The sequence below is a fragment of the Eleutherodactylus coqui genome, chromosome 1 (assembly GCF_035609145.1).
Source record: "Eleutherodactylus coqui strain aEleCoq1 chromosome 1, aEleCoq1.hap1, whole genome shotgun sequence".
Classification (NCBI taxonomy): domain Eukaryota; kingdom Metazoa; phylum Chordata; class Amphibia; order Anura; family Eleutherodactylidae; genus Eleutherodactylus; species Eleutherodactylus coqui.
This window is the reverse complement of record NC_089837.1, coordinates 459,723,331-459,746,805: the sequence shown is the minus strand read 5'-3', so window position 1 is coordinate 459,746,805 and position 23,475 is coordinate 459,723,331. Positions and strand designations below refer to the sequence as shown.

At 42.9% G+C, this 23,475-nt stretch overlaps 1 protein-coding gene across 3 annotated transcripts in view; it reads right to left on the bottom strand.

Moving 5' to 3' along the window:
* Positions 1-23,475, bottom strand: part of AMHR2 (anti-Mullerian hormone receptor type 2) — a 37,916-nt gene that overhangs the window by 9,166 nt on the left and 5,275 nt on the right. For 2 of the 3 annotated variants that reach the window (XM_066593779.1, XM_066593787.1), the window contains exons 4-10: positions 22,277-22,363; positions 18,633-18,704; positions 16,975-17,096; positions 14,055-14,291; positions 13,018-13,132; positions 6,651-6,808; positions 2,612-2,759 (exon numbers count right to left, since the gene is read on the bottom strand). In XM_066593779.1, coding sequence (XP_066449876.1) covers positions 2,612-2,759; positions 6,651-6,808; positions 13,018-13,132; positions 14,055-14,291; positions 16,975-17,096; positions 18,633-18,704; positions 22,277-22,363 — 939 coding nt within the window. The remainder of the gene's footprint in view (positions 1-2,611; positions 2,760-6,650; positions 6,809-13,017; positions 13,133-14,054; positions 14,292-16,974; positions 17,097-18,632; positions 18,705-22,276; positions 22,364-23,475) is intronic. The other variant, XM_066593795.1, reaches the window with a different exon arrangement.

The following is a 23,475-nucleotide window of genomic DNA, read 5'->3' as shown; positions in this document are numbered from 1 at the left end:
ACATCCATTAATAACTGTGAAGTGCTCCAATTGGTTCTATTAGTGAATCATCACACAAAACCTTTTCAAAGAGCATGCATGGCACAAACCTGTGGATTTAGAACCGTGCATGCTCAGTAGAGGTATTAACATTACTCGCGCTGACCGTTGAAGCGGCCCGAAGGAACAAGGATCTGAAATGGACACGACGTGAAAAGAAGCCATGAAACTGCAGGCGGCGGCCACATACAACCCATGCAGAAATGAAAAAAAAGCGATTCCAAAATGTAAGTGATTGTTCTCTAGTAAGAGAAACCCAGTAATTTTGTAGATATGATACCTTTTAATGGTTAACAAAAAGACATGATGTTATCATACAGCATAGGCTATCACTCGTGGCCGAGCATGATTGCCTTCCAAGTATGGGGTCTTTGCGGTGGGTCTTTAGGTGACTATAGAGACCTATTCTTGATCCGCAGGTTCTTTCACAGGTGGGACATTGGTTTCCAAGTGGAAGATGATCCCGACAAGGGTTGACTTGCTGTGCTTTCCTCTTGATACATTTCTCCCTTTCGCCCTCCATTCGTGCCTCTTTGAATTTCACAGCACTGTTGGTAGTGGCTGACCCCCAAATTGAGCGCTTGAGGGCCATGGCTTCCCGGGTTCTCGATGTTTATGCCACAGTTTTGAAGGTTAGCTTTAAGCCCGTATTTAAATCTCTTTTGCTGTCCACCAAAATTCAGTTTTCTGTTCTTGAGTTGAGAGTATAGTAATTGCTTTGGGAGATGGTGATCGGTCAAAGTTGATGGTAAAGGATCATCGATTCAATGCTGGTGGTCTTTGCTTCTTCTAGAACGCTGACATTTGTCTTCCCAAGAGATTTGCAGGATTTTTCAAAGGCAACGCTGATGGAATTGTTTCAGAAGTTGAGAGTGACGTTTGTAGATGATCCACGTTTCGCAGGCATACAACAGGGTTGGAAGGACAATAGCTTTATAAACAAGTATCTTGGTATCCCTATGAATGTTCCGCTCCTCAAAAGCTTTTCTCATTCTTCTGCAACGATGTTTAAAGTGGCTTGTTGGAGGCCTCTTTCCAAAAGGAAACACAAGTAGAGGGAATTTAAGAGATATGGGAAAGTTTTATTGATATCCTACTGCACAGAGTAAAAATAGCAATACATGAGTCCTTCAGAACGACCACATGGTACATGACGAGGTCTATGATGGACAACCCCCCAATTGGTGGGGTGTGACTGACAGGGGAGGCAAGATGGGGGCCAGTGCACGCCGGAGTGCTTATACGCATCCAGGACGGATAATATATATCTGCTCGGGACTTTATGGACGAGGACAAAGAAAAGAAATTAATGTCGTCAACTTGGTCCAAGGTTGGTTAGGTTGTTGAAATATGTTGAAGGTTTTTGACCCGTAATGTGACCCCATGTTTTCCATTTCCCCCTTTTCTCATTTCGTACCCTTCGTACGAAATGAGAAGGCAGGAAAACCGTATTGATGATCGAATTTACTGACCTGAAGAGAGGAAATATTTTCCAAGAAGAAAAATATATAGATATCTCTGTACAATTGTATGTCTGTCAATATTTGCTTTGTAAAAGTACAGAAGCCCTGTTTAATGAAAAATGTTTAATAAAAACAAGTTGATAATAAAGTGGCTTGTAGGTTGTTAGAGTGTTCAGATGAGATCTGTTGTTCTACTTGGGTTTCCAGCAGCTATGCTTCACATGTTGGGTTGATTAAGCTGGCTTAATGTGGATTGCTCCAGCCAGCCAATCCCCCAGGTCTGCTGCTCATATATACCAACTCCTCTGCTGTGGCTGCTGGTATTTCCTCTGTTTGTTCAGTATGGTCAGTGTGAACAGTGTCATGTTCCTGCGTGTCTGTGCATGTGGCCGGACATGAGGTGTGAGCGGGCATGTACGATGTGTATTTTGATGTGATCAGTGTCATGTTCCTGCATGTTTGTGCAGCTTTCAGTATATTCAGTATGAACAGTGCAAGTTCCTGAGTGTCTGTGCAGGTTTCCGTACATGTGGTGTGAACAATGTCTTTCTGTGGATCCTTTACCATCTAGGGTAAGGTAGGTCTCTAGGTTCCAGCACCGGGTCGTCCCTGTCAGAACGATCACCCTGCATGCAGGCAGGTTTCCTGGGGTTAGTTGTCTCATTAAAGTAGGGACCTGCAAAACAACGAGGACCCTTGAAGTGGGCTTGCGGGCTTAAGTATCTTGTCCAAAATATGAACAAATGCCTCATACATCGTATAGTTATTCCATCTGGCTATGTGTGCAGGTATGCATGTTGGATATTTTGAGCGCTTGTCAGTCGATGGTTTATTTATGTTCGTGAGTATAAAGTCTGTTTCATTGCAAGATATTTCCTTAAATCTACTATTCATTTGAATCTACTCTATATTAGTTGCAAGAAGAGCCTTATGAAGGAACACCAGACCAGGAGCACCACATACCTCCTAACAGGACTAATTTTAGCTTACTTTTTAATTTTTTGACCCTAATAAGTTTAGATATGTTTTCAGAAATTAAGCCTATGGACAATGTACTGATATTTACATAAATTTAGTTTTTGTGAGTTAAATTACTGAGTACCTCTTACCTGCATATAAATCACTACAACGACTAAAGATTTCCCACAACAGGAGGCCAAGTGAATATACATCAGCCTGAGTCAAAGCCTGTTCCCAGGACATAAGATTCAATGAGCCATCCAACATCTCAGGGGACATATAGCGCAATGTTCCTATCTGTCAATGAAAGAAAACACACAACATTGCATTGTTACTGAAGCCAGCTATCTATTTTAACAAAGTAATCAAAGGTTGTGATGTTGCTAACCTGCACATCACTATATACACTTTTTAATCACCACCAAACTGGCAGTGGACCTGATTTCCATTAGAGTAGCTTGAGAAGGAAAAACTATTGTGCAAATAGTTGCTTGATATGGCGAATGTAAGTGAAAGTTGTTCCGTGTAAACAAGGCCATGAGCGCAGTCACAAGTGATACTTAGTTTCAGCTCACCCAAAAATGGTAGCTTGTTGATTAATTATCGCCTGGTGTAAACAGGTAATTGTTTGTCTTTTTAACAACTAGTCAATAACTTTGCAGGGAGGTGTGTGCTTGTTCAGTGTGCGCCTCCCAATGAATGCTGTCATTCATTCGGTGAGAGCTACCTGTGATTGGGTGAGCGCCTCAGCCAATCCCAATCAGCTCTTTCAGCACTAAAGAGCCAGGGACAGCGCAGAGAAGACGCGGCTGAGCCCCGGCAGCTGAAGGGAGGTGAATATGTATTTATTTGTTTTTTTCACTACTTTTACCGGTTTTTCAGGGAAGGGCTTATATTTAAAGCCCTTCCCTGAAATCCAATGACAGGGAGCCGGCAGCAGGATCCTCTACCGCAGCTGTCATGTATGACAGCTGCGGTAGAGAATTGAAGAATTCCTCTGCTGCATCTGTCACAGATGTGACAGGTGCAGCAGCAGGGAATTCTTTTTACTAGCGGGGATGAAGGGAACATATAACCCTTCCACCTTTTTAACAGCTATATGCTGCCTGTTATCCATTGTAACTGATAAATGGGGTTCTTAGCCGTGAAACACGTTTTATTGCTGCCATTATTTTAATAAAGATCACTCTATTTACCACATCTGCCACAAAAACATTTCTTTGGGAGTTTGCGCCATGTGCCAAGCTTTTATCCAATGCTCTACCTTACACCTGAACTGAACAGCCCCCTCTGATCTTTGAATGAACATTTGCTGCTACCGTTTCTGATTGGTTTTGGCCCTGCGAGAGACCGCAGCAGTAAGTATTCACTTAGACTGCTTGCACATATATTCAATGGATTTGGTAACCAATAAGTGTGTGTTGCAAGGGGGTTGGAATTTGGAATACACACCCACCAAAAAACTTCACGCCCCCTAACTAGTTGAATAATATTTTGCCCCGTAAATGCTCCCAACAATTCGTTCAACAATTGAATAAGTGAACAACAATCACTCTGTAAAAGCACTCAAACAATATTTGTTCATACTATTTAGTAACTATTTAAAGCAACTATTCAGATGATAGTTGTCCTATGTAAAGCCAGCCTTAGACTATGGAGCTGTCACATCATGGGGGAGGCACATATTTACTGGCAAATATTGCTGTGTTTATAGGCATACAACTGCTTCCAGCTATAAAAAGTGATATATGCACATTTCCATGTAATTTAGAAGGGAATATATTTCTTGTTGTATATCACACCCCATACAGATCAGTAACACATATCACACTTTCTTTCCCACAGCTTTAATGCTGCTTTTTTCGGATTTATGTGTGAAAAGAAAATTAAACGTATCATTTTACTAAGTGGAAGAAAAGCAAAAGTTTATTAGAATTATCCAGAGTTGTTAAAAAGAGGAAGAGATGTGAAAGCTAAATAATCATACGGTACTTGTTAACCCCCAACCACTTCTGGTACAAATCCATTATCAACCATCAAAGTACCCCTTTCTTTAAACATGCCCTCAGCCAACAGCTTATATATACCCCCATGCTTTCAAAATCTTGTACCGAATACCCAGCCCTATCATTGGTGGGATAAAAAAAATAGTTTTAACACACGGATTACTGTCAAAGCTAGAGATAGGGATTCTGATTACGCCATGTAGCATACATTTTGTCCCCAGGCTGTAACTCTAAGGCTGGGTTCACACGGGAAGGATTAGTCATGGAAATTCGGCCGCTAATCCCGGGAGGAGCTGGCCATGTGGACGAGATTTCTGAGAAATCTCGTCCACACGGGACGGCAAGTCCGCCGCAGCAAAGCCAGTAGAAGCCGGCACTGTGGCGCAGATTAGCCGGCCGCAGCATGCACATTCTTTTTCTTCCTTCGCTGCGGCCGCGCTTTCCTCTATGGGAGCGCCGGCCGCAGCAGAAGAGCGAGCGGCCAGGCCGCTTCAAAACCCGCGGCTAAGTGCCGCAGGTTTTGAAGCAGCGCTTCTCCCGGCGGAAATCTCGTGTTTTTTCACTGCGGCCAAACCGCGAGATTTCCGCCGGGATTCCACTGTGTGGGAACCCAGGCTAAAGGTACATTTAGGCCTCCTGCCCATGGGCGGAGCGGGATACGCCCGTGCTTTTACACCACAGGAATCCTGCGGAGATGAACAAAAAAATCCCTGTTTGCAATCACAGAAAAACGTTACTTTTTACTGCGTTTTTCCGCGGTCTCTATTAATACTATATTAGTGGAAACCTCCAGCTGCGGAAAAACGTGGTAAAATAGAACATGCCGTGATTTTTTTTTTACCGCAGCGTAAATCTGCTGTAGAATCCTGCATGTGAGGGCTAAGCCAGTAGGTTCAATAGAACCTAATAGCTGCATTATTACGCCGCGGAGAACGCAGCATAAATCCGGCCGTGGGCATTAGCCCTTAGACTGAAGGAAAAATCATTTAAACAAACAAAACTGAATGATATTGTTCAGTTTAAACGCAGCCATTTAGCAGATAGTTTAGCTGGTCGTATATCCTATGCAGCATACTATATCACTGCACGCATCACACTCAATTGTGGAAGATTGCAAACAAACGTGTCATTGCGCATGGCACATGTGTCTTTGTTTTTTCAAATCTGGAGCTGCCTGGAGACCTGACGTATACTTTCTGTTGTCTGTAGGACCAAAAAAATCCACATTGACTTTCCCATGGTTTCGAGAGGTTGCAAGTATAGACTTGCAATCTTTTGAGCCATGGGAAAACCAATACAGATATTTTCTGCAGACCATAGAAGGTATGCCATACTTCAGATTTCCAGGCAGCTCCAGACTTGCAACAAAAAAAAACAGATGTGTGTGCTGTGCGCAATGACACGTTTGCAATCTGCCACAATTGGGTGTGATGTTTGTGTGCAGTGATATGCAGTATAACATATATGGCCAGTTAAAATACCGGCTCAATTGATACAAAACTAAAGTTATGACTTAATAAAAGTACATGATCAGTTAGATGTGACCTAGCCAACGCAAATTAACATTAAATTCCTAGGAAGAAAATTAATAGCCAACCTAGGAATTGTAGTAAAAGCATAAGCTGTATGCTTTTGTGGATCACTGAGAGAAAATGGAGACTCAACATACTGTACAATTCCAGTAAAGAGTTATGTAATGTAAAGATGAAAGCCACCTTGTACCTAAACCCGTGTACTTCTGCTCTTCACATCCTCTCCAACCTTTCATAAATAAGTGTTTCCACAAATCTCATTTTTCTCTTGGCATTTACTATTCTGATCCAATAATGATAATAATTAGAGATGAGCGGGCGTACTCGCTAAGGCTAACTACTCGAGCGAGTAGCGCCTTATGCAAGTACCTGCCCGCTCGTCACAAAAGATTTGGGTGCCAGCGGAGGGGGGGGGGGGGGGGGGGATGAGATCTCTTTCTCACTCTCTCCCCCTGCTCACTCCCGCAACTCACCGCTCTCCCCCACCGGCACCCGAATCTTTTGAGACGAGCGGGCAGGTACTCACATAAGGCAATACTCGCTCGAGTAGTTTGCCTTAGCAAGTACGCTCGCTCATCTCTAATAATAATCATTTGGAAATCTGGAAGGTTCTAATTGTGCTTCTACTGCTTGGTGTAACCCACACATACCATGGTTAGTACTGCTGGATCCTGCGGCTTCTTTTTTGTTTGACATTCCTCCAGAACCACCGATAAACCAAAGTCTGTTATCACACAAGAAGAATCTGCAGTCACCAAGATGTTGTCACTGCTCAAGTCTCGATGAGCGATTGCAGGCTTGCTTATGTCTGTCAATGGAACAAAGTACTTGTCATATACTGTATAAGATATTACCATAAGCTAAGCTTCCTCATTAAACAATGCTAACAACATAGCCAATGTTATGCAAAGTGATATGGTCAGCTAAGCATCTCAAACAGTATGGATTCGAAATTATGGTCCAAGCAGAGACAGATTTGCATTCCAAGTAATATTTTTCCAACTTCTGAGAGGTTGACAAATTATAACACTTTTACAATTATAACATAGCAGGCATGCCAGCAACTCATATCATTTTCTATCAGAAAAACTGGTGCACTGCCCAGTTCACACATTTTGTTCTATTTTTTCCAAACCTGGAAGAGTCTAATAAAGATGTTTCATGAATGTTAATTTAGACTCAGTTCACATCATTGTGTTGTTTCACAGCTTCCAGTGTTTTTAACAGCAAAAATGGCTTAGCCTGCATGATGGTAGTATGCACAGAGCCTTATACTTTGTTACCCTTTTGGCTTAAAGAGTACCTGTATTTTCACTTCGGAGCACTCCTGCTCCATTGGCCATTTTCGACTCCTTCCGGCACCTGAAGATGCTACTCATATAGCACAATACTGGTCCGTTTTCAGTTGCCAGAAAGAGACGACAAATGGCCAACGTAGTAGGACAGCTCTGAAGTGAAAAAGCAGTTAGTCTTTAAGAGAAAGCTCAAGAGGCAATGTGACCGCTGAGGCCAGTGAATGGCTGCAGCAATCATGTGGGTATATGGGCAGGTCACAGCTGCAGCCATGTAAACAATGTCCAACAGGGAGGATGGAGTAGCAGGTGATCTATCCGGTGACTAGAGCTTCTTTTGTTGTTTTAGCACTCTTTAACTACGTTTTTCATAACTCGGACAACCCCTTTAATGCTACAGTTTCAATGTCTTTACAAGTTCAGATGAGTGGTCCTTTAAAGAGACGGTACCCCTGTCTAATAAGGACTAGAACTGTATTAGCCACGCTGTGGCTCAGGGAACGTACTCTTGCATGTGTAAAGTATTGACCTATGTGCACGCTGCATACTTGCAACCACTAGTGCAGTGTCCGAGGAGCGGGCCCGCAGCCAAGGAGATGGCGGGGTAGATAACGGCTTTGTAACGGTGGTGCTACCTCCCCTGGGGGTAGCTCATGATCCGTCCAAGTTACTGCTGGGGGAGGTCACAGGGGAAAAGTAACTAGTAGTTACCTTGAAGTTCTTTGTCACTCGTGACGCCACCGTTCCATCCTCTGTGGTGAATCTTGATGATAGTAAATAACTTATTCCACACACAGGAAAACTTTCTGGACAAACCGGGAACGGTCGGTAATGTCAGTTTACTGTAACCTCGGCAAAATTCCAATGTACAACAGTAGTTTGGCACAATTTACACTTGAAGGTGGTGTGACAGGGAGTACTTTTCGGGGTAATCCGGACAATCCACAGTCTTAGTTATCTGTGTTATCCAGCTCCTGGTGACTCACTTTCTCCCTCCAACACTCTACCGGTCAAAACTCACGCTTCTGGTGCCTTTCTCTCTCAAGCAGCGGTCCTTCCTTCTCTCTCCCACGCAGTGCTTAGTGGTAGCAGCAGCATATCCTGGATAGGGTAGGCCCAGGCCAAGCAGAAGGGAATTGCTCAGCTTCTTCCATTCTCCACAAAGAAACCGATTTATCTGTGGGGCTCACACACTGACTTGCACAGACTACTCTCCAGACCACTCTTTGCAAGCAGACTACTTAGCATAGCATCCTTGCAAACACATATATAAGACATAGTCACATGACACACAAGATACATTTCGCAGACATAATCCAGACATTAACCCATTCAGTACTGCAGAGGTGCAATACACATACCAAATGCATACTACAATTAAGACACTGACAAGATATTGGCACTAGACAGTGTATTGCTGCAAGGAGCAAGACTTAAGTTCAGATTACGCTTTTAAGAGAGTAAGACACTATAAAAGGTTTAACAATAAGAATTTATTAAAACCAAATGATAATTGAGCATAGTGGTGAATAATTGTCCTACGTTTGTCAACTATTGGATCTAATATACAAAGGATAATGTCTATATACAAATGATAATAGCTATATACAAAGCATAAAGGTTGCAGATGTCACATCACAAAGTATAAAGATAGCAAGTTACATTATTACCTAAAAGATTACAGATCACATATTACCATCACCAAAGGTTCCCTCACTTCTAGGGGTTCAGCAGATGACATACTCATCTACTACTCAAAGCTTCTCATCCTTCCATCAAAAATTCCAAGAGCTTCTCCTCCTAGATTCCAACAGCTACTACTCCATAATTCGAAAAGCTTCTGCTTCTCAAACCCTCTCCTATCCTTTATACTAGTATAACTTGCTGAGTCATAGGCCATATTCTCCAAGCTTTGCAAACCAAGATGTTATCAATCTGAGACCATCTGAAGTAGCCAGTTTCATTGATCAAAGGTTCAGAATCAACAACTCAATTCCCTAGACAATGATGATGGTATCACAGGATTAACAAGACTCAACAGATTCCTGGCCATACAATGTATATGGACAGAGCACAAACAAACCTATACAAATGGAATTGTAGTAAAAGCAGGTAGCATTGTTCTGTATAAGTAAGACCAATATACATATGTTAGACCTCTATCTTATACAAAGAACTAACAAGTCGCATACACATTTCACAGTTACATCAAAGCTTCCTACACCAAACAGGTTTGAAGTCCACATGAATGTTCATAGCTATTCGTATGTAAAATGCAGAATGGAGAATAAAGGAAAATACAAAATGGAGGATGAAGGACAAAATGGAGGGCTACAAATAGCCAATTATATTTGTACCACAGACAGACATATAACATTATGCAGGGGTCCCACTAACTCTGGGCCACTTTGCAACTGTGGGTAGTCAGGAATCTGTGAAAGGTATTCGTGTGACTTAGCTATCATGAGAGGCTCATGGAGGTGCTGAGCAATTTAAGGGTACCGTCCAGGTGTTATGACGGCCTGGGTTCCTCTATAGGCCTCCAAGGCCGCCATAACTGTTTGCCTATTGAGATGTGCTAGAATTGCACTTTTTGGATCATCCTGTCTCCAAGAAAAAATTGAATAAAAAGTAGTCAAAAAGTATTGTAAAATGGTGCTTTATTCAGTATTCTCTACAAGTGTATTTTTCTCCAGTCTCAAAAAGTAAAATGCAGGAATAAGAGTGAAAAAATAAGACTAATGGCTCAATGTAAAAAAAAATGTATACACTTTTTGGAATTTTAATAAAAAAATATTTAAGGGGACTTGTTGTGGGATAGCATCAGTGGGACTGTCTGCATGGCTATATAGCCATGGCCATGCTGTCTCTATCCCTGTGTGTTTTTTTGTCATACTCACCCTTCTTTTCCTGGACAGGCTCTTAATAATATGAGCCTTGTGTGGCACAGAGTGTAAGCTCTTGCCTATGACATGAAGATTGCAAAATCAATCCCCACATGATTCAGGTAGCTGGCTCAAGGTTGACCAGCCTTCCATCCTTCCATCCTTCTGAGGTTGGTAAAATGAGAACCCAGCTTGGTGGGGGGTAATAAGTAATAATTACCTGAAAGGCTGCGGAATAAGTTGGCGCTATACAAATACCAAGATTTATTTATTTAATAGCTCAGTTTTCCAGCATGCTCAATGTGTCAGGTGAGTGGTCCCCACCATTCAGTAAACCGTGGGGACTGCCCACTTGACAAATTGGGAGTGCTGGGAGGTGGATCTATGACAAGGGTAAGTATCACCCAAAAAAAAAAAACCCAGGTAGACCCATCCATAGTTATGCAGTCAGCCCCGCTGATTCTAACTAATGACAAGTTATCATTGAATTTGGTATTTCTACCAAATAACTGAGAATTTAACAACTTTATAGATGAAAGCTTGTTGCACCTAATGCTGGTCACCAGTTCTCAACCTTCTGCTATGATTAGATTGTCACCGGAGATCAACTGCATTTTCTGTAGATATACATTCTTATACCTCCGGCTTCTGGGATGATTTAGTGAATCCTGCACTGAGCAGGGGGTTGGATCCGATGACCCTGGAGGTCCCTTCCAACTCTACCATTCTATGATTCTTCCAGCACAGGGTATACTGACCTTACATTACATATTGGCCTTGACTATAATAGGCTGAATACATAAGCTCCAGAGAACGTTAATTAAAGCCAAGGGGAGATAAAATGTCACAGTATGCTCTAACAATCAGTTGGCCTACACTACAAGACCATAAGATACCACCTTCTTATCCTCTGCTCAGAGGCTGGGCTGTATCCCCCACCCCCTTTTCCCACCCTCCTCTCTTTCTTTTTTCTCCCCCCCCCCCCTTTTTTTTCTCTTTCTTTCATGTTTATTTGCTTGTGTTAGACATTTTCTTTTAGAATTTTCTTCCGTTCTTTTTGTTTTCTCTCATTCTACTTATTATGTTTAAGTAATTGGTATGTTATTGATAAAACACTCAAGAGTTATACAAGAGTGTCTATATATTTAAAATAGAAAATCGAGAATGTAAACTGAAGAATGAAGACTAGAGATGAGCGAACGTACTCGGTAAAGCACTACTCGTCCGAGTAATGTGCTTTATCCGAGTACCGCTGTGCTCGTCCTGAAAGATTCGGGGAGCGCCGCGGAGCGGGGAGCTGCAGGGGAGAGCGGGGAGGAACGGAGGGGAGATCTCTCTCTCCTTCTCTCCCGCCCGCTCTCCCCTGCTCCCCGCCGCAACTCACCTGTCAGCAGCGGCGCTCCCCGAATCTTTCAGGACGAGCGGGGAGGTACTCGGATAAAGCACATTACTCGGACGAGTAGTGCTTTACCGAGTACGTTCGCTCATCTCTAATGAAGACAGACTCTTTGCATGTCCCTTTTGTTTATTCAATACTTGGCTTTTACAATTTTGTAATTGTTCAGTGAAAACACAGCCAATGATTAAATGATGAACGATATTTCGTTTGCTTATCATTCATTTCATGCTCGCAAATCATCCGGTTTAAATACACATTGTTCAGTCGCTCTCATTCACTGCCTGTATAAACAAGTTGCATGAGGGAACTATGTCATCATCCGCTCGTGTGAACGATAAATCGCTGGGTGTAAAAAGTACCCTTAAACCAGAGGTCCCTAATTTTGTACCTTGAGAGCAACATTGAACTTTTCGTGATGACTAGGAGCCACAAAAATTGGAGGAGAGGCATAATAAATGTTTTTTAAAACATTTGCTATTCAAAAATTGACGCCAGCATTATATCATCCATGGTTAGAAGAACCACAAAAGCAATAATGTAAATTGCCAGTTCATATGGTCATATGGGCACCTGTATATAAGAAGGACATAAATGAACTAGAGCGGGTGCAGAGGAGGGCGATCAGGATAAATAAGGAAAGGGTGGATTTCACTATCAGGACAAGTTAAACCTGCAGTTATTCAGTTTGGAAAAAATACAACTTAGGGGCAATCTAATTACAATGTACAATTATGTAGATGGACAGTACAATCTTTTTACACCTAGCACTGTAACCATGTAGTGGGGACACCCTCTGTCTAGATCAAGGAAGATTTCACCATCAGACAGGGATTCTTTACTGTAAGAGCAGTGAGACTATTCACTCTCTGCCACAAAATGTAATTTACTGAGCAAGTTCAAGGAGGACCTGGATGCCTTTCTTGAAACACATAATATTACAAGTTTTGGGAACTAGATTTCTGGAGATGGGTCATTGATCCTGGGATTTTTTCGAATTACCATTTGGAGTAAGGAAGGAATTAAGTCATAAAAATACATGAAGGAAACCCAGTAATGTAAATAATGTTGAAGAGGTCTTTATATTTATTTAGGCTCCATTCACATCTTGACTGGAGGCTCAGTTTGGAGTCTCAAGCGCAGATCCAACATAAAATTCCAGATAAAATAACACAATATTCAGGAAATCAGTATTATTCTGCATTGCAATCACCTACACATGGAGTGGCCAAAAGGACCGCTATATAGGTAAAATAGTAAAGAGGCTGCAGTGCTAAACCAGTACTACGGCCACCTCATTCTCAGTATTGGATGATGTCCAAGTGGTTGGTTCCGCATAATCAGCAATGAGACCCCTTTAGTAAAGGGGAGAAGGATTTGACATCTCTTGCACTAGCTCACTACTACAGATTTGAACACGAATTAATAAAGAAATTCTACTTACCCTCATTCAATATGTCACTATGGAGGAAAGCCAAACCTCTAGCTAAGGAAATGGCCATTCGACAAGCTGTGTCCCAATCAGCCGTGCGACCAGTCAAGTAATTTCTCAAAGAACCCTGTTGGTAAAAGAAGAGATTGGGAAGGTTAAACAACATACATGTATTAACCTAGTTTATAAAGCTGCAAAAAGATCATCCAGTTCAGCCTATATAAAAGTTGCAGTCAAAATGATTCAACCTTTATAGCAAATTAGATTTAGCTGTCAAAATTACAAACTTTCATTTGCTGGCAAAAAAAAACAATCAAACTTGAACAATTTAAATAGCTCAATACAACTAATATAACAAGTGCTTTCTCCATATTTAACACAAAATGCCACTTTTAATGATTACTGTAGTCTCAGAATTATTCAACCCACCAAATAGAATCCCTGATAAGAGCACACATTTGCAATTCAGGTGTTGTCTTAAGCGCACCTGATGTAACTAGTCAAGGGCTTCATTAGTTGCATCAGGTGTGATTAAGATAAACCACATTATATACTTGGACTGTCGAGGTCTTTGTTGACTGTAAATCTTGATTGCATGTTAGAAATATGGTCTAAATTAAGAGAATAGTTCAAAAAGGTGACGTGGGTTGAATTATTTTCATTGCAACTGTATACCTATATATATTTAAAGCGCATTAGGGTTACACTGAGACTTTTTGTAGTGTAGCACATCAGTTTTATCGATTGATAGTTACTGCAGCTATAGCTTGATTATTAACATTGAGACTTCTATAAAAGAAAATTGCCTTCATGGAAAAATTTGGAGTACCGCAATCTAATGAAAAGTGGCCACACCACAAAAGAGTTAAACTAACTGGGACTCATGAGAACTCAAAAAAGCGAAGTTGTGCCCAACTGTCTGTACTTCGAAGGATAGATCAACTTTTTCTTTATCCTATTTTTTATAATTACTTTTCAGGACAGTTTTAAACAAAGAACTGTGGTACATGTCTGACATGTTATTATAATGTGGGGGTCTGAATACTCACTTCAGGATAATGTTGAAAGACTAAAAGCTGGTGATGCTCCAGTATCCCCTCAGTACCAGATCCAGCTGCTAGGAGGCAGACAATGTTTTCATGCTGTAGAGGCGTCAGAAGGTTCAGTATCTTCCATTCTTGTCTATAAAGCATCTTCATTGGGGGTGGGAAACATTTTATGATAACCCCATTACCATACAGAGCACCAAGCCACAGATTTGCAGACAAACTATCTTCTCGAAGTTCCTGGAACCAAAGAGATGAGCCATTGTACTAGATAATACTTGATAACAGCATAATTGTAGATGTTTTGATGGGCTCTCATTTGCTATTATTGCCCAAAAAAGATGTTAAGATATGAGCCAAAATGTTGGACTCAAAAAATATATAGTCTTCAAATGTGGACATTCAGTACTTCACACAGTAAAATAGTGTAGCAAAAGTTATATTGGTTAAGCAGATTAGATGTATTTTTGGCTGAATTCGCTAATTTCCGCGGGTCTAGCCGATCATCTAGACCGGTGGTTCCCAAACTTTTTTAACCGTGGAGCCCTTTTTGAAGCAAAAGTGTCTCGTGGAGCCCCAAGATGTGGTCAGGGGAGGGGTTAGTGGCATGGCTTATCTCCCCATATGATTTTTACCTCCATCCAGGGTATTTAAAAAAACAACAACAAAAAAACAGGGAAGAACGCTGGAGAACTGGATAGGCTATTGATATACATTATATTTAAAATTAACATGCTGCGGAATTGAATCCTGCACCGCATGTCAATATCCTCATGTGTTTTGTGCAGATTTTTTCTACAGCATGTGGATGAGAATTACAGAATCTTACCCACTTTGCTGCTACAGAAAATCCGCTTTGTGTAGTAACAGTTATCCCATATATTGGTGGCCCCAGTAGTAATAGCGTCCCCCTATATTGGCCCGAGTAGCAATGGCATCCCCTATATTGGCCCCAGTAGTAATAGCGTCCCCTATATTGGCCCCAGTAGTAATAGCATCCCCTATATTGGCCCCAGTAGTAATAGCGTCCCCTATATTGGCCCCAGTAATAATAGCGTCCCCAATAGCGGGCCCCAGTAGTAATAGGCTTCCCCATTGCAGACCCAGTAGTAATAGGGTTCCTCATTGCTGCCCCAGTAGTGTTGGGGTCTGTAATTGCCGCTCCAGTAGTAATAGCGTCCTTTATATTGGCCACAGTAGTAATAGTGACCCCTATATTGGCCCCAGTAGTAATAGGCTTCCCCATTGGAGCCCCAGTAGTGATAGGGGCCCCCATTGCCGCCTCAATAGTAATAGGCTCCTCCATTGCGGCCCCAGTAGTACTACGATCCCTTTTTGCTACCACAGTATTACTAGGGTCCCTCATTGCCACCCCAGTAGTACTAGGGTCCATCATTGCCGCCCCAGTAGTACTAGGGTCCATCATTGCCGCTCCAGTAGTACTAGGGTCTCTCATTGCGGCATCAGCAGTATTATCGTCCCCATTGCCACCCCAGTCGTATTAGGGTCCCTCATTGCTGCCCCAGTAGTACTATGGTCGCTCATTGCCACTATGTTCTTCAGATGCAGGGAGAGGTTTAGCAGTGTGGATTACAATAGGGACGATTGGGACAGCCGTGGGCCCCCTTGGAGTCTCAGGCCCAGGGTAGTCGCCTCAATTGCCCCAATTATAATCTGCCATTGGTCCAAGCTCTACCCACCCCTGTAGCGGTGTTCTGACAGCCTGTACTAAGGAGTTCAGTATGTAGGACCTGTGTTCGGCATAGTAATGCAGATGACACGACCGAAGCCAGCTCATGTGATCCGAATTGCTATGCCGACTGCAGGTCGTGCATGCTAATTTCCTCGGTACAGACTATCCAGACACTGCTGGCGACCTTGTCATGCTTCCCTCAGGAGTGGCCTAAAGTCAGATCGATGACTTGGGTGCAACCAAGCTGAGCGTGCATATAGATAGGGATGTCACGTGAGATAGCTGACAGTTAAATGAGCATTCAGCAGACAGTTATCTAAGGTGTATGGCTCTGCTCATGGTGGACTATTCTTATCATCTTAATGATGGAAACCTAAATGCTAATCTGAGTCAATGGGATCCATCGATGGCCGTTTTGATCTTTTGTACAAGGGATCTGGCAGATCCAACTCAGTGGCATATCTTCTATTATAAATGAAGGCCATGACACTAGTGTGAACAGAGCCTTAGTAAAATACTTTTCCTCCTTTATTAAAGGGCGCTTATGGTGGAATAGTAGCTGAGAAGTATGGAGGCAATCATGGGAACCATGGCAGAAACTTGTAGGGCACTGGCTAGTTATGCTTATAAGAACTGTTTTTCAGGCCCTTATAGAACACTATGGATGTCAATCTGTGAGCAGTAGGTGTCTCCTATGCAAAGTTTAGGAGGGCACTCAAGAAGGTGGGACTTCTGTGACTAGATAGATATATGTAATTGGGGGAGTACTTTTTTTTATTTCAGATTTTTTGAGGGAATGTAAGTGTAGTGGCCCAGAGTTAGTGGGGCCCGTCCATAATATTATAAGTCTGTCTCGTGCCATTGTCTTGTCAGTGTCTTATGTGTAGGGTGCATTTGGATTATGTGTATTGCACCTCTGCAGAACTGAATGGGTTAATGTCTGGGTTATGTTTGGAAAATGTATCACTTTGTGTGTCATGTGACTATGTCTTTTATATGTGTTTCCAAGGGGCATGCTAGTTAGTCTATGCCAGTCAGTCAGTGAGTCGGTTAGCAAGTCTTCTGTCTTCTAGCAAGAGTTAGTCTGAGAGTTAGTCTGTGGAAGTCAGTGAGTGAGCCACACAGACACTGATCAGTCTGTTCAACAATTAGAACAAATTGTTCTGTTTTGCTTGCATTTGGAGATGTGAGGCCATTACAGACTAAACTTCATATTGACAAAGACCAAACCTGGAGTGGAATGAGTCCCTCCACCAGCTGTGTTGGAGGTCTGCACATCTCTTCTATAGGCACCTCGTGGATTTCTTGCAAGCTCTCATGTCTGACCAGCAGACAGCGTTTTTCTTTCCTCACTAGTGGGAATAGAATAATTACAATGATTGAAGAGGAAAATAAGGATTTTTCAATATACTGACATTAAAGGCTATGGACATTTTTTTTTGGGGGGGGAAGCAATTTTTTTTTCACTTAAAGCGACACTCTGGTCCTGAAGAAACAAACAAGACTGTGCCACTACCTTATGCCCACTGTGCATTAGTATGCATCATTAGTCTAAGACACTACACCTGCTTTGATTTGCTAATAAACAGAGTGTATCAGGTAGTCAGAGATTTGGTGTGGCCATCTTTTTTTGTCCAGGCCTAGAGGGTTGCTTTAAACACATTGCACTGAAAAACATTTTTGCAATAGAGTTTAGTTAAAAATGTTGCATTATTTGTCTTGGGCAGCTTCTATGTATCACTGTATATATAAACTGCAGTCTAAGTATCAATAGGAGAACTGTCAGTAAGGCTGGATAACAGCTTAGTTTCCCTTTGCTCCCCCATACCTGCACTTTCTTACCAGCACCAATGTTTAAGTATGGGCCCCTTTAAGAGAAAGCCCCGCATGACATGGGGGGTCAGGTAGCCAGGCGGCTGGTAGTGAATGGGTTAAAGAAGAAAGGGGGATTAAGAAAGTGCTGGAAGGTGGGTGTAGAGAAGGTCTGGATTTGTCGGGAGAGAAGGAGGCGCGCGGGGGGGGGGGGGGGATATAAAATAGGGGGAAGAGCCTGAGCGCCATCTTCCAAAAAGTCCCGCCCTCCAGCCCAATTGGGTAGAGGTGGGAAAGGAAAATTTTATTATTATGGCAGCGTGGTTGGGTGGGGGGGTCCCTGGAGTTTGTTGCAATTGGTTTTGGGGGAAGAATGAGTTGTGTAATTTGACTGGTGTCTGGTGCTGTGTGACTTGGCTAGTGTGGGGGTGCAGTAAACCCCCTCCAGCCATAATTTAGGCTGGGGTCACACGAGAAGGAAATGCCACGGAAATCTCTCAGAATGACCACATAGAAATACTGCGAGATTTCCACGGGAAAAAGGCAGTTTCAAAACCCACGGCCTTTCGCCGTGGATTTTGGAGCGGCTTTGCCGCCTGTATTCCAGTACGGCCATCTCTCCCCATAGAGAGGAGAAAGGCTGCTGCAGAAACGGGGAAAGAATTGACATGCCGCGTCTTTAAATAAACCGTGGCTTGTCAGTTCAGGGGGCGGCTTGGCCGCAACGGATCGGCCGCAACGTGTGGACGAGATTTTTGCAAATCCCGTCCAATTTGCTGGCTAATCCTGGGATAAAAAGACGCGGGCAGAATTTCCGTGCAGAAAGTCTGCACGGACATTCCACGTCAATTACGCCCTGTGTGAATCCAGCTTTACAGTTATTATTAGCCACCCAAGTGCGGCTTGTGGTGCCCTGAGCCTGTCAGTATGGTTGGGGGCAGTGTTCGTCGTTGACAAATATGTCTAGCATCACATTTTGTGGCTCCAAGGACTCCTCCTTGTATATTCGTTTAATTTTTAAGCCTGTCCAAAATGAAAGATACTTTTGACAACACAAGATTATTCGTTCTGCTTACCTATGATGAATTTCACAATGATCAAAAAGAAAGAGATGGTGATGACAGCCACGTATACAGCCACATGGTTCTCTGAAAGTCACACAGGGGGAATTAGTATACTTTTCCATTACTCCACTATTCACACGACCTGTTATTTAAAGGGGTTGTCCCGCGGCAGCAAGTGGGTCTATACACTTCTGTATGGCCATATTAATGCACTTTGTAATATACATTGTGCATTAATTATGAGCCATACAGAAGTTATAAAAAGTTTTTTACTTACCTGCTCCGTTGCTGGCGTCCTCGTCTCCATGGTGCCGACTAATTTTCGCCCTCCGATGGCCAAATTAGCCGCGCTTGCGCAGTCCGGGTCTTCTGCTCTCTTCAATGGAGCCGCTCGTGCAGAATGCAGGCTCCGTGTAGCTCCGCCCCGTCACGTGCCGATTCCAGCCAATCAGGAGGCTGGAATCGGCAATGGACCGCACAGAAGAGCTGCGGTCCACGGAGGAAGAGGATTCCGGCGGCCATCTTCACAGGTAAGTATAGAAGTCACCGGAGCGCGGGGATTAAGGTAAGCGCTCCGGTAAGCTTTCTGTACGTCCCTGCATCGGGGTTGTCTCGCGCCGAACGGGGGGGGGTTGAAAAAAAAACAAACCCGTTTCGGCGCGGGACAACCCCTTTAATACATCTCAAGACATTTTGGAACTTGTATTTGAAAATTCTTGTCTGTTATGTAAGAAGGATCTAATGTTCCGCAATACATTATAGAATTGCCTACACTTCTACATGAGGTATTTTACCCATCTAGACAAACTACTGATGAAGCATGACAATCCCCAATGGTAATCCCCATGAGGGGCTATGAGGATGGGATTGTGTGGCCCCCTGTAAATGGGTGGAGGATAACCCCTTAGCGACCATGCTATTGTCTTTTTACGTCCTGCCGTTGCAGGATGCGTATGGAGGGAGATAGCGCTGCTATCTCCTTCGATACATCGCAGTTGTCAGCTGTTTATTACAGCTGACACCTGCAGGCAACAGCCGCGGTCAGTCGCGCAGCTGATCATCGGGACTGTTAATCCTTTAAATGCCACTGTCAAACCTGACAGCGGCTTTTAAATCCCCTGAACAATGTTCGGGGGTCCCATACAGGCGCCCCGCAGTAAGATCGGGAGAGCCATGCAGGTGTCTGGGCAGCCGGGGTCCTTCTAAAAGGCTCCAAGACTGTCATCACAGAATGCCTATCAAGCAATCCCCGTGGGGTGGCTTGATAAGCTGCCTGTCAGAAAGCAGTATGATGTAATGCTATGGCAATACATCATACTGCATAAGAGATCTAAGCATCGCTAGTTTTGGTCCCCCAGGAGGACTGAAAGAAAAAGGAAAAATAAGAACAATAAAATTTTGTTAATTTTTTTTTTTTTAAGTAATAAAAAAAAAACCTTTTGCCCTATTTACAATAAAAAAATCTTAATAATAAAACAAAAATACATATTTGGTATCACTGCATCCGTAAAAGTCCGATCAATCAAAGTAATTCATTATTTACTAGGCACAGTGAACATCGTCCGAAAAAAAAAAAATGACAGAAATTTTGGTCGCTTTTTTGGTCACACTGTTGCCAAGAAAAAATCTAATGAAAAGCAATCAAAAAGTCCTATGTATTCCCAAATGGTACCAACGGAAACGAAAGGATGTACCACACAAAATGAGCCCTCACGCAACTATATCAACGGAGAATTTAAAAAGTTATTGTGCGCAAAAAATGGACACAGAAAATAATTTTAAAAAATTTAATATCTTTAAAAAAATATATAAGTAGTACAGCAAAAAAAAAAACTATACAAGTTGGGTATCGCAGTAATCATACTGACCCATAGAATAAAGTTATCATCTCATTTTTGTTGCAGTTTGTGCGCCGTAGAAACAAGACGCACTGAAAGATGGCGGAATGTCATTTTTTTCCATTTCTCTCCACTTACAAGTTTTTCAGTACATTAAATAGTACCACTGAAAAATACAACTCGTCCCGCAAAAAATAAGCCCTCATAAGCTACGCTGATGGATAAATAAAGGAGTTACGATTTTTTAAAGGGGGGGAGGAAAAAACAAAAGTGGAAAAAAGCAAAAATGTGTGGTCACTAAGGGGTTAATGTAGGCATAAGGAATTTTCGGGATAGGAAAGATGGCATTAATCCCATGCCTGGCTGTGCAGGGATTTCTGTAAGAGGCAGTGTGAGGAATTATTGGGGCGTTTTGGCTGGAGAACACAGATGACGGATTGGTTAGGGAAAAAATGACAAGCAGGTGAGAAGGTTTAAAGGGGTTGTCCAATTGTAAAATATTGATGGTTTATCTGCAGGATAGGCCATCATTAGTAGATTGATCTGCTGCCCCGTATCTCTACCGATCATCAGCTGTTTCCCAGGTCCCAGCGCTCCTGCATTGAGCTGATTTCTACAGACAGCTCCATTCTCTTTGCAGTGGCCAGGCATGGTATTACAGGCAAATTTCCTATTAAAGTAATTGGAAACTTTGCCTGTAATACTAAACTGGGCCACTGCAGTGACAATGGAGCTGTCTGTTTTCTGCAGCAGCAAAAAGGTGATAAGCGGGGGTTGCGGGCAGCAGACGATTTCAATGGGGCTTCAGAGACCTGCGCTTAGAAACGTGCGGGCCGCATGCACGGGAAGAATTTGTAGCATGCTTCATTTTCCTGCAGATCTCTCGCACGGACGGCTCCCGCAACTTTCATTGAAGTCAATGTAAGCCGTTTGTATCCGCGGCACACCCGCAGCTGTCATTGCGCTGTACCACGGATTGGTGGGAGAGCAGCAGATTTTTTCAAAAGTATGAACGGCGCGTGTGCATTTGGGGGGGAGGGGGGGAAGAGACCTGCAGCTAATGGGTGCGAGCATGGGTGGAAACCGCTGCGGGATTCCACCGTGCATGCCCGTGGACATGAGGCCTACCTACTCTCTTTTCAAACGTTTTAGCACTTTTTCATGCACCTCATCAACCATCGGAATGATGGAGTGCGTTAAAAAGTGCTGTCAAACGCTGTACAGTGCGTTTAAAAACATTGCTCAAAATCGCTGCAAAATGCCACAATTTCGAGCGGCGTTTTCTGAACGCATGTGTGAGTGCAGGCTTAAGATGGTTTCACACATGAAAAACGCCCACTGTAGGTTTTTATGCAGTTCTTTTAGCCAGTGCTACAAGTGAATCCAGCAGGAAAGAGACGTTTACGTCCTTCCTTCATATTTTCCATATCATTGGATTTGGATTCCCCTTCTGGCTTTGGCTGAAAAAACTGCCAAAAAAACTACAGCTTTTTTTCCAGTGTGTGAAACCAGTCATATGGGGCAAATAATAGGTATAGTATAGGAAGTGGATGCTTATGCCTCTGCTATAGGTGAATTACATTTTATCACATGATATATATATATAGTGAACATATTCACTTTTTTTATAAATCTATTTTTTATTTATTTTCTCAGTTGTATAAAACATAGTAGTATCCACAAGTCCTAAGAGTGTAAATGCATGTAAGTCGTTTCCTTTTTCTGAGTCCCTAATGCCAACACCCTTAGGTCATAGACTGCTTGCGAAAGCCCCTTTGTTCCTTTCATGGGCATCAAGGTCTGTGGTCATTCACTTACTGACACTGCTTGCATTCCATAGTTGCTCCCTCGCAGCGTTCATCTGGTCACAGGAGGCGTTCCAGTGCGCACATCTCTCTAGTTCAGCTGATAAGAAATCCAGTCAGAGAAACATATGTCCTCCCCCAACAACACCTGCGTTCCCCAATGATAAGCTTCCCAAGCTGTGTCAGCTTACCCAGCAAATTTCATTCATTCATTCAGAAACTAAATGCCCTTTTACACGGAATGATTAGTTTAAAAAGTCATTCAAACAAGTGACAATGATACAAACAATATTGTTCAGTGTAAGCGCAGCCAACGTTTAAACCACGAACGATAAATTGTTCGCTTTTCATTCATCATTCATTTTATGCAGGCATAAAAATCATCGTTGGCTCGAATCATTCGGTTTAAAAAGCGATTGTTTAGTCGTTCTCATTCACTTATACAGCGAATGTGAACGACTGAACGATGTCTCGTTTGAATGAGCCACTGATGTATCAGCCATTGTAAACAGGCTGCATGAGCGAATGAGTGAACTCTGACATTGTTCGCTCATTCAAATGAGAAATTGGTAGGTCTAAACAGACCCTAAGTACCAGACGAGCGCACTCTGGCAGCTTTCTGCATCTGTAATACAGGTGAGTGTCCTGGCCTGACCATGGATATTCTGACTCAAACTCAGAGCTTCATAGACCATATGACACTCAGAGTTCAGGTCAGGAGACCCCCTGTCAGGCTGGGACACTCGTATGTATTAACTTAAGCTTGGTTCACACAGGGCGGAACTGCCGCGGAACTTCCATGCGGATGCTCCGCACGGAAGTTCCGCTACATTTACAGTAGCAGCAAAATGGACAAGATTTTGAAAATCTCATCCACATGCTGCGGAGAAAGTCTGCACAAAACCTGTGGGGAAAGTTTGTTGCGTCGCGGAATTCAAATCCGCGACATGTCAATTGTATCACCATTTCCGCTGCGGAACCCGCCCTCTCTCAATAAGAGCGTGAATTCCGTACAGGAAACCTTGATTAAACTCACTTCAGAACCCGCACCAAATGGTGCAGATTTGGAGGCAGGCATTCCGTGGCTGATCTGCAGCGGGATGTCCGCTACAGACGTTCCACTGGACATTCCACTGGCAATTCCACCCTGTGTGAACCCAGCCTTACAGATGTAGAACTGTTTAAGCTCTAAGATTAATAAAGTGGGCTCTG